General features: G+C 37.5%; 1 protein-coding gene across 1 annotated transcript in view; it reads right to left on the bottom strand.

Moving 5' to 3' along the window:
- The window catches only part of C8H8orf89 (chromosome 8 C8orf89 homolog), a 63,029-nt gene continuing 48,943 nt past the window's right edge, over window positions 1-14,086 (bottom strand). Inside the window, exons 4-5 of the mRNA XM_017962109.3 lie at window positions 12,860-12,915; window positions 1-303 (exon numbers count right to left, since the gene is read on the bottom strand). Of these exons, the coding sequence (XP_017817598.2) occupies window positions 155-303; window positions 12,860-12,915 (205 nt within the window). The 3' untranslated portion in view covers window positions 1-154. The remainder of the gene's footprint in view (window positions 304-12,859; window positions 12,916-14,086) is intronic.

Below are 14,086 nucleotides of genomic sequence, written 5' to 3' on the forward strand. Positions count from 1 at the left end.
TAATGTTAACAAAATACAATGACTCATCTATAACATATTTATTTCCTATTTACATTTTCATTTTTATATAAATCATTTTGCATCGTATCACATAAAAAAAGAAAATATAAAGCTTAAAAGTCACTGAAGAAAGCATCACACTGTACGACATTTCTCAGCAGTCTCGGAGCTCTCGTTTCTTGCCTTTTTTTGATTTTTTGGTTGTTTCCTGACGAATGGTATCATATTCCAATATGGCTATTTTGGAAAGTCTCTCTAAGTATTGAGATGGTGCTCCAGTGAGAGGATCACTGAAGCCAGAACCTGGAGGAGGAGGCGGGGAGTCAGCTATTAAAATGAATTAAGCACCCACAAATAATATTCTATTAAATATAATGTGACTGAAATATTTCTTCCACAAATGACTATTACACACTACTAGTTCTTACACTACTGAGGTATATCAAACCAGAAAAAGCATGGTACTGCCATAAAAACAGACATATAGACCAATGGAACAGAATAAACAATGCAGAAACAAATCTATACATCTATAGTGGATTCATTTTCAACAAAAGGGCCAAGAATATACACTAGGGAAAAGACCATCTCATCAATAAATGGTGCTGGGAAAACTGGATATTATGGATATTATAAAACTGGATATTATGCAGAAAAATGAAACCACACCCCATCCCTCACCGTATAAAAAAAATCAAATCAAAATGGATTAAAGACTTAAATCCAAGATCTCAAACTATGAATACTAGAAGAAAACATTGGGGAAACTCTCCAGGATATTGGAGTGGTCAAAGATTTCCTGAGTAATACCCCAGAAGCACAGGCAAACAAAGCAAAAATGGACAAATGGCATCACATCAAATTATTAATAAAAAGCTTCTGTACAGCAAAGGAAACAACAAAATGAAAAGAACCTACAGAATGGGAGAAAATATTTGCAAACTACCCATCTTACAAGGGATTAACAAACAGAATATATAAGGAGCTTAAACAACTCTATGGGAAAAGTCTAATAATCCCATTTTAAAATAGACAAAAGGGCTAAGCAGGGTGGCTCACGTCTATAATCTCAGCACTTTGGGAGGCTGAGGTGAGCAGATCCCTTGAGCTCAGAAGTTCAAGACCAGCCTGGGCAACATAGCAAGACTCTGTCTCATTTAAACTCTCATGTTAATAATAATTAATTAATTAATTAAGTGGGCAAAAGACTTGAATAGACATTTCCAAAAAGAAGACATGCAAACAGCAAACAGGCATATGAAAAGGTGGTCAACATCACTGATTATCAGAGACATCAAAACTACAATGAGATATCATTTAACCCCAATTAAAATGGCTTTTATCTAACAGACAGGAAATAACACATGCTGGCGAGGATGTAGAGAAAAGGGGACCTTCATTCACTGTTAGTGGGAATGTACATTACTACAACCACTGTGAAGAACAGTTTGGAGGTTTCTCAGAAAACCAAAAATGGAGCTACCATATGGTCCAGCAATCCTATTGCTAGGCATATACCCAAAAGAAAGGAAATTGGTGTATCAAAGAGGTATCTGCACTCCTATGTTTACTGCAGCACTGTTCACAATAACCAAGATTTGGAAGCAACTGAAATGTCCATCAACAGATGAATGGATGAAGAAAATGTGGTACATATACACAATGGAGTACTATTCAGCCATAAAAAAGAATGAGATCCTGTCATTTGCAACATTATGGATGGAACCAGAGATCATTATGTTAGGTTAAATAAGCCAGGCACAGAAAGACAAATTTCACATATTCTCACTTATTTGTGGGTGCTAAAAACTAGAACAATTGAACTTATAGAGATAGAGAATAGAAGCATGGTTACCAGAGGCTGGGAAGGATAGTGGAGGAGAGGTGGGGGGGGGGGGGGAAGTGGGGATGGTTAATAGGTACAAAAAATACAAAGAATGAATAAGAACATGTATTTGATAGCACAATAGGGCAATTATAGTCAATAATAATCTACTTGTACATTTAAAAATAACTAAAAGAGTATAATTGGATTGTTTGTAACACAAAGGAGAAATGCCTGAGGGGATAGATACTCCATTCACCTATATGTGATTATTACACATTGTATGCCTGTATCAAAATATCTCAAATACCCCATAAATATATACACCCACTATGTACCCAGAAAATAAAAAAAAACTACTAGTTTTTAATATAACACATATTTTGAATTAGAAATGCCATGTTTACTTTCCTTTTTTTTCTTTTTTTTGAAATGGAGGATGGAGTCTCGCTCTGTCGCCCAGGCTGGAGTGCAGTGGCCCAATCTCGGCTCACTGCAAGCTCCTTCTCCCGGGTTCACACCATTCTCCTGGCTCAGCCCCCCAAGTAGCTGGGACTACAGGCGCCTGCCACCACGCCGGCTAATTTTTTGTATTTTTAGTAGAGACGGGGTTTCACAGTGTTAGCCAGCATGGTCTCAATCTCCTGACCTCCTGATCCACCCACCTCGGCCTCCCAAAGTGCTGGGATTACAGGCGTGAGCCATTGCGCTCGGCCTGTACAATACTTTTTAAAACACAGGACAACTGTGAGATTTATTTCAAAGCAAAATGCATCATCTCCACAAATAATTAACTCATTTCATATTTTACATGCCTATCAAGTTATTTTCTTCCAATAAAAACATTTATCATAAATGCTAAGTGAAGTAAAATTGTAAAGTGAAATAAACTTGTTCACTTAACTGAAATAGCATTAAGCTTATATCATAGGGTGGCAGTAATAACAACAGATAGCATTTGTTGAATGATCTTTGTCAAGTATTTCACATCTATTTTATCCATACAACACTACTATGAAGGAGTCATCTGTACTATCTCAAGTTACAGATTTTAGGGATGCTAAATAACTTGCCCAAGGGCACATACTTAGTAACTGTCAAAGTCAGGATTTGAACCCAGATTCATCAAAGTTCAAATCACTACATATTACCCCTAAATACATAAATATGTAGAAATACTTCTATTTAAAAACATATATGGAGCTTTGAAAATAATATACTGACCTATATTACTTTAAAATATTATTATTTAACTTCAGTTTCAAGTGTCAAAAAAAGCACTATCGTCAATTCTCCAATGTAGTTGTTATTTTTCTGTTTGTTTTGTTTGCAGGGGTAATATGAGTGAGGAGTTCAGAGAGAAATAGCTGAGAGTTAAGAATATGATCAGGACTTCTGTTCGTAGCAGTACAATGGACTTGACACTTTAAAAGGCCCTCTGGCAGCAAAATAACTAGATTGCAGGCATTAGGCAAACCTGAAAAAACTTCAAAGAATCAGTATCATACACACAAATGCAATTAAGTTGGAAGTTGTTAATAATAAGATAAATTTAAAATTCTGAAATATTTAGAAATGTATACACATGTATTAGTCCATTTTTACACTGCTGATAAGGACATAACTGAGACTGGGTAATTTGTAAAGAAAAAGAGGTTTAATGAACTCACAGTTCCACCTGGCTGGTGAAGCCTCACAATCGCCAGAAGGCAAAAGACATGTCTTACATGGCGTTAGATAAGAGAGAACGAGAACCAAGCAAAAGGGGTTTCCTCTCATAAAACCAACGGGCGCGGTGGCTCACGCCTGTAATCCCAGCACTTTGGGAGGCCCAGGCAGGCAGATCATGAGGTCAGGAGATTGAGACCATCCTGGCTAACACAGTGAAACCCCGTCTCTACTAAAAATACAAAAAAACAGCCGGGCGTGGTGGTGGGTGCCTGTAGTCCCAGCTACTTGGGAGGCTGAGGCAGGAGAATGGCGTGAACCCGGGAGGTGGAGCTTACCGTGAGCAGAGATCGCGCCACTGCACTCCAGCCTGGGAGACAGAGCAAGACTCTGTCTCAAAAAAAAAAAAAAAAAAAAAAAAAAAAAAAAAAAAAAAACATCGGATCTCCTGAGAATTATTCACTACCACGAGAGCGGTATGGGGGAACCACCCCCATGATTCAATTATTTCCCTTTGAGTCCATCCCACAACACATGGGAACTATGGGAACTACAATTCAAGATGAGATTTCAGTGGGGACACAGTCAAACCATATCAACACACTTTCTAAAGTATCAGTCATAAAAGAAATCATAATAAATATAAAATATTTGTTGCTAAATGATAAATATCACAAAAGTTGTGTAATGGAGCAAAAGAGAGAGGCTTATATCCTAAAATGTCTATGTTAGAAAAGAAGGTTGAAAATTTAAAACATAGGTATTAGATACACATTAGGAAAAGAGTAAACCCAAAGAACATGAAGGAAAAAGATAATATAGGAAAGGGGAGAAATCAATGAAGTAGAAAACCAAGTTACAATAAAAGAGATTTTTTAAAAAGACAAAAGCTCTTCATTGAAAAAAAACTAATAAAAAAGGAAAGCCTCTGGTGACATTACTCAAGACAATAAAAGAAGGCACAAATATATAATATTGGGAAAAGAGGAACAGAATTACAGATAAAGCAAAGACTAAACTTAATGCTAATAAATTTTTAAAACTTAGACAAAATGCAAAAGTTTCTAGAAAATATAACTTACCAAAACTGATTGAAAAATTAGAATACCTTAAGAGCCCTAAATTTAAAATGATTGAGCCAATATTAAAAGATTCTCCCAAAGAAAACAAGTAACCCAAATGAATTTTACAAATGAATTTCCTCTGACTTTTGAGAGAAAAATCATTCCAATTTTAGGTCGCATCCTTCAGAGAGTAGAAAGAGAAGGAATAGTCCCGAATTCATTCCACAAGGCCATTATAATGTGGACACTGAATCCAGACAAGGACAGAACAAAAAAGAAAATTCATGGCAATCTCACTCTACTTACCAGTATAGGTAAAAAATCCCAAGTGCGATATTAGCAAATTAAATATGGCAGAACATAAACAAATAATAAATCACTTCTAAGTTGGGTGTATTTCAGGAATTCAAGAGAGACTTAACATTACAAAATCTGTAAATGTTATTCTTCACATTAAAATATTAAACAAAAAATATGACCACCTCAATCAGTTCAGGGAAATTATTTAGTAAAATTCAACTTCCATTTAAAAGAAAAAAAACTCTTAGCAAATTAAAGGGAGCTTCTTTAACTTCATTAAGCATATCTGTTCAAAACCCAAAGCAAGCATCATTCTTTTTTTATTATTTTATTTTATTTTTTTTAATTTTTGAGATGGAGTCTCGCTCTGTCACCCAGGCTGGAGTGCAGTGGCTCAATCTCAGCTCACGGCAAGCTCCGCCTCCCGGGTTCACGCCATTCTCCTGCTTCAGCCTCCCGAGTAGCTGGAACTGCAGGTGCCTGCCACCGCACCCGACTGATTTTTTTGTATTTTTTAGTAAAGACGGGGTTTCACTGTGTTAGCCAGGATGGTCTCCTTCTCCTGACCTCGTGATCCACCCGCCTCAGCCTCCCAAAGTGCTGGGATTACAGGCGTGAGCCACCGCACCTGGCGGCAAGCGTCATTCTTAATGAACAAACATTAAAGGGATTTTCTTTAAAATTAGAAACAAGCCAAAGATGGCTACTATTCACTTCTACTCAGCGTTGTATTTGTGGTTCTAGCCAGCTTAGTAAAAGAAAGAAAGGCATAGAATTTGGAAAGGAGGAAACAAAATTGACATTATTTATAGATGATTATGATAATCTACATAGACAATTCAAAATAATCTATTTAATAATTATAAGAAATAATGTGTCTTTGGCAAGGTAGATGACTGTAAGACCAAATGACAAAACTGCATATCAAAATACACATAATAGAAAGTTAGTCATTTTAATTTAAAAAGAATTGTGGCAAACTATTAATCAATCTCTTAAAAAACTAGCCGGGCGAGGTGGCGAGCGCCTGTAGTCCCAGCTACTCGGGAGGCTGAGCCAGGAGAATGGCGTAAACCCGGGAGGCGGAGCTTGCAGTGAGCAGAGATCTGGCCACTGCACTCCAGCCTGGGTGACAGAGTGAGACTCCGTCTCAAAAAAAAAAAAAAAAAAAAAAAAAATCTCTTAAAACTTTTTACCTCTTCTTCCATAACAGAATTTTAACTGGGCACATGGTCATCCAGGTATAGATTACATTTCTCAGCTTGCTTTAGAGCTAATTATAGCCTTGTTACTAAAGATACTAAATTTGCATTGTTTATAAGCTACCCAGTTTACAGTATTTTGTTATAGCAGCACAGACTAAGACGCTTGTATTATTTATGGGTCTGCTTCTGTTGTCTGTTTCTCGTCTTATTTTTTGTTATTCTTCTATGCCTGTTAAGTTTTGACTGGGTGCTAGACACTGTGTATGAAAACTTATAAGGCTCTGGTTCGTCTTATAGTTCTCCAGAGAGAATTTCATTTTTTTCTGTCAGGAAGATCAATTTAATCCAGTCAAGACTGGGTTTTAGGTTTTTTTAAAGCTAGTCTATTAAGTCAGGCATGGTGGCTCATGCCTGTAACCCCAGCACTATGGGAGGTCAAGGTGGGCAGATCACTTGAGGTCAGGAGTTTGAGACCAGCCTAGCCGACATGGTAAAACCCCATCTCTACTAAAAATATAAAAATTAGCCTGCACTCCAACCTGGGCAACAGAGTGGGACTCTGCAAAAAAAAAAAAAAGAAAGAAAGAAAAAGGAAAAAGAAAAAAACAAGCTACTATATTCTTGATGGTATACTTTTATTTATGGTATATAGCCCTATAGGAGTTTTAACTGAGAGCCTGGGGTGTGTACTAAGGACCCTCCATCTTGGCAGGCCTTAAACTCTCACCTCTGTCCTCACAGCAAATGCTAAGTTACTGATATCTCTGTACTCAGTTCTTAAGCCTCCTAGAAGCTGTTTTCTGTTTGATTTCCTGAAATATTGACCCAGTACACAACTACTTGGGAATAGACAAACACTTGGAGGGGAAATTGCTCACAGAATTTGGGACTCACTTCTCTTTGGTTATTCCTCCACATGTTGGCCTCTCAAGTTCTATCTACTGGTAAAGACAGTCTTATAAAAGCTATTTCTTCATAGCCAGAGGAAATTCTCAGGTAATTTTTTTTTTTTTTTTTTAATGACAACTGTTGAAAGAGATGACAGTTGCCATAGTAATCCTTTGAAAACTTCGATCACATTAAAAATCATCCTTTTTTAAAATCAGTCAATGACTCTTCATTACAATCAGAGGTAAATTAAAAGTCCTCTCTATGACCCTGTACGATCAGATACACCATTATTTTTCTTACCTCATCTTCCACTACTTAGCCACGCTGCAGTCTTGATGTTCTTGCAACAGATCAGGCACCATCCTGCCTTGGGAGCCTTTGCTGGTCCCAAAAGAATAACTTAACTCCTTCACCTCTTTCAAGTCTTTGTTCAAAGATTACTCTCTGTTAAACCTTCCCTGACCTCCCTATTTAAAATTGTAAATCACCCTTCTCTGCTCAGATCTCCTGGTTTCCTTTACCCTGCTCTATTTTGTTGTTGTCTCCACTGCACTTACCTTCTGGTATACTATACAATAGACTCATTTGTTATATTTCGTGTTTGTTGGTTATATTCTTCCATTAGAATGTAAGCTCCACCAGGGCAGGGATCTTTGTTTCATTCAGAGATGTATCCTGAGCCCAGAGCAATGCCTGGCACATAATAGATAATCAATTCATACTTGTTATACTTGTTGAATGAAAATGAATACGTGAACTGCCTTCTTTTTTTTTTTTTTTTTTTTTGAGACAGGGTCTCCCTCTGTCATCCAGGCTGGAGTGCAGTGGTGCCATCTCAGCTCATTGCAACCTCTGCCTCCCAGGCTTAAGCAATCCTCTCACCTCAGCCTCCCAAGTAGTCAGGACTACAAGTGTGAGCCACCACACTTGGATAATTTTTGTATTTTTGTAGAGATGGGGTTTGCCATGTTGCCCAGGCTGGTCTTGAACTCCTGGGCTCGAGAAATCCACCTGCCTCGGCCTCCCAAAGTGCTGGGATTACAGGCATAAGCCACCATGCCTGCCCTATGACCTCCCTTCTTGTACGACTCTGAAGGAAAATAACTTTTAATAAGTATTTACTGAAGACTCACTTTGTTGCAGAAACTAGTGTAGGCACTGTAGGGATACGAAGGTGTGTGAATAAGACACCGAAGCCATAATGTTGGAAAAAAGGCTGGCAAATGTTCATTTGGGCCGAGATTCAAAGCAACGTCTTTTGAGTTTTTTGTTGTTTGTTTGTTTTTTTGAGACAAAGTCTTGCTCTGTCGCCCAGGCTAGAGTGCAGTGGCACAATCTCAGCTCACGGCAACCTCCGCCTCCCAGGTTCAAGCGATTCTCCTGCCTCAGCTCCCTGAGTAGCTGAGATTACAGCCGCGCGCCACCATGCCCGGCTAATTTTTGTATTTTTAGGAGAGACGGGGTTTCACCATGTTGGCCAGGCTGGTCTCAAACTCCTGACCTCATGATTTTCCTGCCTCGGCCTCCCAAAGTGCTAGGATTACAAGCGTGAGCCACCACGCCCAGCCAGCAATGTCTTTTGTTCTAATTAACATTTCTTTATTTACTTTACACTGTCTGTTGATTACAGAAGTTGTTTTAGTATATGGAAATTAAGAGAAAGAAAACATCCAAGGAAAAGTTCATGAACATTTACCCTTATAAACTTCCATAGACTGAGCTTGCAGAGCTACCAATAAGTCAATTCTGACAGCTACCAATAATGTCAATTACTTAGTAATTTTAGTTTTGGTTGTTCATTTGGAGGTGTTCAGTTAACTCCATTATTCCATAAGCCAAAGTCATGGAAGTATGAGTGTATTAGAGGAAGATAGTATGATTATGATAAAAATCTAAAATAAGGTTTTAAAAATATTTAACTTTCTTTTTAACTTTTATTTTAAGTTCAGAGGTACATGTGAAGGTTTGTTATATAGGTAAACTTGTGTTGCAGGGATTTGTTGTACAGATTATTTCTTTACCGAAGTACTGAGCCAAGTACCCATTAGTTATTTTTCCTGATCCTCTCCCACCTCCCACCCTCCACATTCAGGTAGGCCCCAGTGTCTGCTGTTCCTCTCTGTGTGTCCATGTGTTCTCATCACTTAGCTACCACTTGTAAGTGAGAACCTGTGGTATTTTGTTTTCTGTTCCTGCATTAGTTTGCTAAGGATAATGGCCTCCAGCTCCATCCATGTTCCTGCAAAGGACATGATCTTGTTCTTTTGTATGGCTGCATAATATTCCATGGTGTATGTGTACCACATTTTCCTTATCCAGTCTACCATTTATAGGCATTTAGGTTGATTCCATGTCTTTGCTATTGTGAATAGTGTTGCAATGAACATACGCATGCATGTATCTTTATGACAGAAGGATTTATAGTCCTTTGGGTACTTACCCAATAATGGGATTTCTGGGTCGAATGGCATTTCTATTTTTAGGTCTTTGAGGAATCACCACACTGTTTCCTACAATGGTTAAACTAATTTACATTTCCACCAATAGTGTATAAGTGTTCCTTTTTCTTTATAACCTCTCCAGTATCTGTTATTTTTTGACTTTTTGATAGTAGCCATTCTGACTCATGCAAGATGGTATCTCATTGAAGTTTTGATTTGCATTTCTCTAATGATCAGTGATGTTGAGTTTTTTCATATGCTTGTTTGGCTGCATGTATGCCTTCTTTTGAAAAGTGTCTGTTCATGTCCTTTGTCCGCTTTTTAATGAGGGTTTTTTTTTTTTTTCTTGTAAATTGTTTAAAATTCCTCATAGATGCTGGATATTAGACCTTTGTCAGATGCATAGTTTGCAAAATTTTTCTTCCATTCTGTAGGTTATCTGTTTACTCTGTTGATAGTTTATTTTGCTATGCAGAAGCACTTTAGTTTAATTAGATCCTATTTGTCAATTTTTGCTTTTGTTGCAATTGTTTTGGCATCTTCATCATGAAATCATTGCCTATTCCTATGTCTAGATTGGTATTCCCTAGGTTGTCTTCCAAGGGTTTTATAGTTTTGGGTTTTACATTTAAGTCTTTAATCTACCTTAAGTTGATTTTTGTATATGGTGTAAGAAAGGAGTCCAGTTTTAATCTTCTGCATATGGCTAGCCAGTTAGCCCAGCATCATTTATTGAATAGGGAGACCTTTCCCCATTGCTTGTTTTTGCCAGCTTTGTTGAAAATCAGATACTTGTAGGTATGTGGTCTTATTTCTGATCTCTCTATTGTGTTCCATTGATCTATGTGTCTGTTTTTGTACCAGTACCATGCTGTTTTGGTTACCACAGCCCTGTACCATGGTTTGAGGTTGGGTTGTGTGATACCCCCAGCTTTGTTCTTTTTTTTTTAGGTTTGCCTTGGCTATTTGGGCTCTTTTCTGGTTCCATATGAATTTTAAAATAGTTTTTTCTAGTTCTGTGAAGAATGTCATTGGTAGTTTAATAGGAATCACATTGAATCTACAAACTGCTTTGGGTAGCATAGTTATTTTAACTATATTAAGTCTTCCTATCCATGAACATGGAATGTTTTTCCACTTGTTTGTGTCATCTCTGATTTCTTTGAGCAGTGTTTTGTAGTTTTCTTGTAGAGATCTTTCACCTCCCTGGTTAGCTGTATTCCTAGGTACACTATTCTTTTTGTGCCAATTGTGAATGGGATTGTGTTCATGACTTGACTCTTGGCTTGACTGTTGTTGGTGTATAGGAATGCTATCAATTTTTGCACATTGATTTCGTATCCTGAAATTTTGCTGAAGTTATCAGCTTAAGGAGCTTTTGGGCCAAGACTATGGGGTTTTCTGGATATAGGATTATGTCATCTACAAACAGGGATAGTTTGACTATTGAGGGAACCCGCCCCCAATATTTCAACGTAGGTTCTTTCTATTTTCCATAAGTGTCAGCCGACTGAGAAATAAGGAGAGACAGTACAAAGAGAGAGGAATTTTACAGCTGGGCCATCTCATATCAGTAGAACCATGATGCCCACCTGAGCCTCAAACCAGCAAGTTTTTATTAAGGGTTTTAAAAAGGGGAGGGGGCATAAGAACAGGGAGTAGGTACAAAGATCACATGCTTCAAAGGGCAAAAAGCAGAACTACTAATAAGGGTCTAACAAAGATCACATGCTTCTGAGGGAACAGGACAAATTGCAAAAGCAGAACTACTGATAAGGGTTTATGTTCAGCGGTGCACATATTGTCTTGATAAACATCTTAAACAACAGGAAACAGGGTTTGAGAGAACCAGTTTGATTGTTTTGTAATCAATTTGTACAGTTGACACAATTATCACAGTGGTCCTGAGGTGAAGTACATCCTCAGCTTACGAAGATAACAGGATTAAGAGATTAAAGAAAAGATAGGCATAAGAAATAATAAAAGTATTATTTGGGAACTGATAAATGTCCATGAAATCACAATTTATGTTCCTCTGCTGCAGCTCCAGCCAGTCCCTCCATTTGGGGTCCTTGACTTCCCGCAACATTTGACTTTCTCTCTTCTTATTGGAATGCACTTTATTTCTCTCTCTTGACTGATTGCTATGGTCAGAACTTCCAATAATATGTTGAATAAGAGTGGTGAGTGTCTTGTGCTGGTTTTCAGGGGGAATGCATCTAGCTTTTGCCCATTCAGTATGATGTTGGCTGTGGGTTTGTCATAGATGGCTGTTATTATTTTATGGTATGTCCTTCAATACCTAGTTTATTGAGAATTTTTAACATGAAAGGGTATTGAATTTTATCAAAAGCCTTTCTGCATCTGTTGAGATAATCATGTGGTTTTGTCTTTAGTTCTGTTTATGTGATGAATCCCCTTATTGATTTGGATATGTTGAACCAACCTTGCATTGCAGGGATCAAGCCTACTTAATTGTGGTGCATAAGCTTTTTGGTGTGCTGCTGGATTCAGCTTGCTAGTATTTTGCTGAGGATTTTTACATCAATGTTCATCAGGGATATTGATTGGAAGTTTTCTTTTTTTGTTGTATCTCTGCATGTTTTGGTATCAGGATGATGCTGGTCTCCTAGAATGAATTACAGAGGAATCCCTCCTCCTCAAATTTTTAGATAGTTTCAGTGTGAATGGTACCCACTCTTCTTTGTACATCTGGTAGAATTCAGCTGTGAATCTGTCTGGTCCTGGTCTTTTCTCGGATGTTAGGCTATTTGTACTGATTCAATAAAAAGCTTAAGCTTTTAAGAAAACATTCGTTGCACATAGGGAAAGGATGAATCATTTGATAGACTGAAGGACAAATGGCAAATAAAATATACCTTAGTACCATAAACCCTTTCAGTCACCATGAACTTAGGAGTAAGTTGACTTAAGAGTAGTTTTTTGGGACCAAAACTGTTGGTAAATAGATAAGTTTCTGTATGAGAAGTCGTAAGTACACAGGATTCACAAAAATAGCAATTAGAAGATAAAGCTAGAAAGGAAAGCTGAGGGAAGATGGCAAAGGGTTCAATGTCAAACTAAAGAGTTCATACTCAGTCTGTGGGTAATGAGGGAGTCACTGTTTTTGAAGAAGAGAGTAATGTGATTAGAAGTCAAAGTTTTAGACTTTTTTGTAGCATTGAAGGATTTCAAAGATCAGACATTCAAAACAAGAAGACCAGTTTGCAGGCACTAAATGGCCCAAGTGAGATATGATGAGGGCCTACCCTAGGGTCCTGAAATTATAAAAGTATGTTTATAATGAACCCAACATCCACTTAGTTTATAAAATAAACAAAGCTTAAAAGAAGTAGTAACAAAACAAAGAAAATTAAATCAATGAAAAGAAAGGAATTTTTTTTTTAAAAGATAAGGTATATGACACCCAAGACAAGTGGTAGAAAAAAGGATGAGTCAGCTTACCTTTTGATTTCTCCCGAAGTGGTGCCACACTGCATGTCTCCTTAGTCTTCTTTAGCCTGAATATTATACATTATCATAAAATTACTTACATATAAATTCAGGGTACACTGAAATGCACTTGTTGAATAACATCACATGGACATTAAATAAATGTTAAGGAAAGGAAAGTTTTTCCATTATAACTAATCCCATCAGAAGCAGATATGAGCCAACCCAACATCTTGCTAGCAAATTTTACCAGTGGCTGAGTGCTAGGTCTAACTTCTCCCACAGACCTTTATCATACCTCTGACTAGTCATGACTCAAGCAATGCTAAGTGGGAGGGAAACAAGATAAACAGGCCATTTGGATATGTTGAATACCAACTATCACTTTTTTGTACTTTTTACCTATCAATCACCTCTATCTGAATTTTGTCGTAATTCTGTTCCCACTGAAATACATCTAGATAATAAGATTATTAGGGAAAATATATCATGATTGAATCTGCTGTGGGTGAAATAATTCATTATAAAAATCTCAAATTTCTTGTAACAATATTCTTTTTGAGATGAGGTCTCACTGTCTCCCAGGCTGGAGTGGCACAATCATATAATTCACTGTAACTCTGAACTCTTAGGCTCAAGCAATTTTCCTGCCTCAGCTTCTTGAGTAGCTGGGATGGTAGGTGCATGTCACCACACAAGCTAATTTAAAAAAAAAAAAAAAAGTTTGTAAGGACGGGGTCTCACTATGTTGCCAAAGCTGGTCTCAAAGTGCCGGCCTCAAGCAATCCTCCAGCCTCAGTCTCCCAAAGTGCTGGGTTTCCAAGCGTGAGCCACCGCGCCCAGCCTCTTGAAACTATTTTACACTTTAAAAGTCAGCAGCCACTTTTAAGTACTCCACCTCTAGGATTACTATTGTTATTTGTATTACTAGAGCGTGCTCTGAGAATCACTAAAAAATTTTGCTTACCAATAAGGAAATTTGAAAAACTATTACACTTTCAATCAAATATTCACACAAGGAGAGGAAAAAAGAGAGTAAGGGGTTGTACATAAAATGAACAAAAATAAGTATTTCTCTGCTTTGCCAAAACTGCTCCTTCACAGGGCGCTGTGCAATGTGCACAGGAGAATAAAATACTTGCAGGCAATTTGACATGTTCTCACTACAACAGCTAAAATGAAGACACTTGAGTTAAAGGCAGGGAAAAGAACTAACGTTTATGTTTGCCAAGCACTCCA

This window comes from Papio anubis, chromosome 8, assembly GCF_008728515.1.
Source record: "Papio anubis isolate 15944 chromosome 8, Panubis1.0, whole genome shotgun sequence".
In the NCBI taxonomy this organism is placed as follows: Eukaryota; Metazoa; Chordata; class Mammalia; order Primates; family Cercopithecidae; genus Papio; species Papio anubis.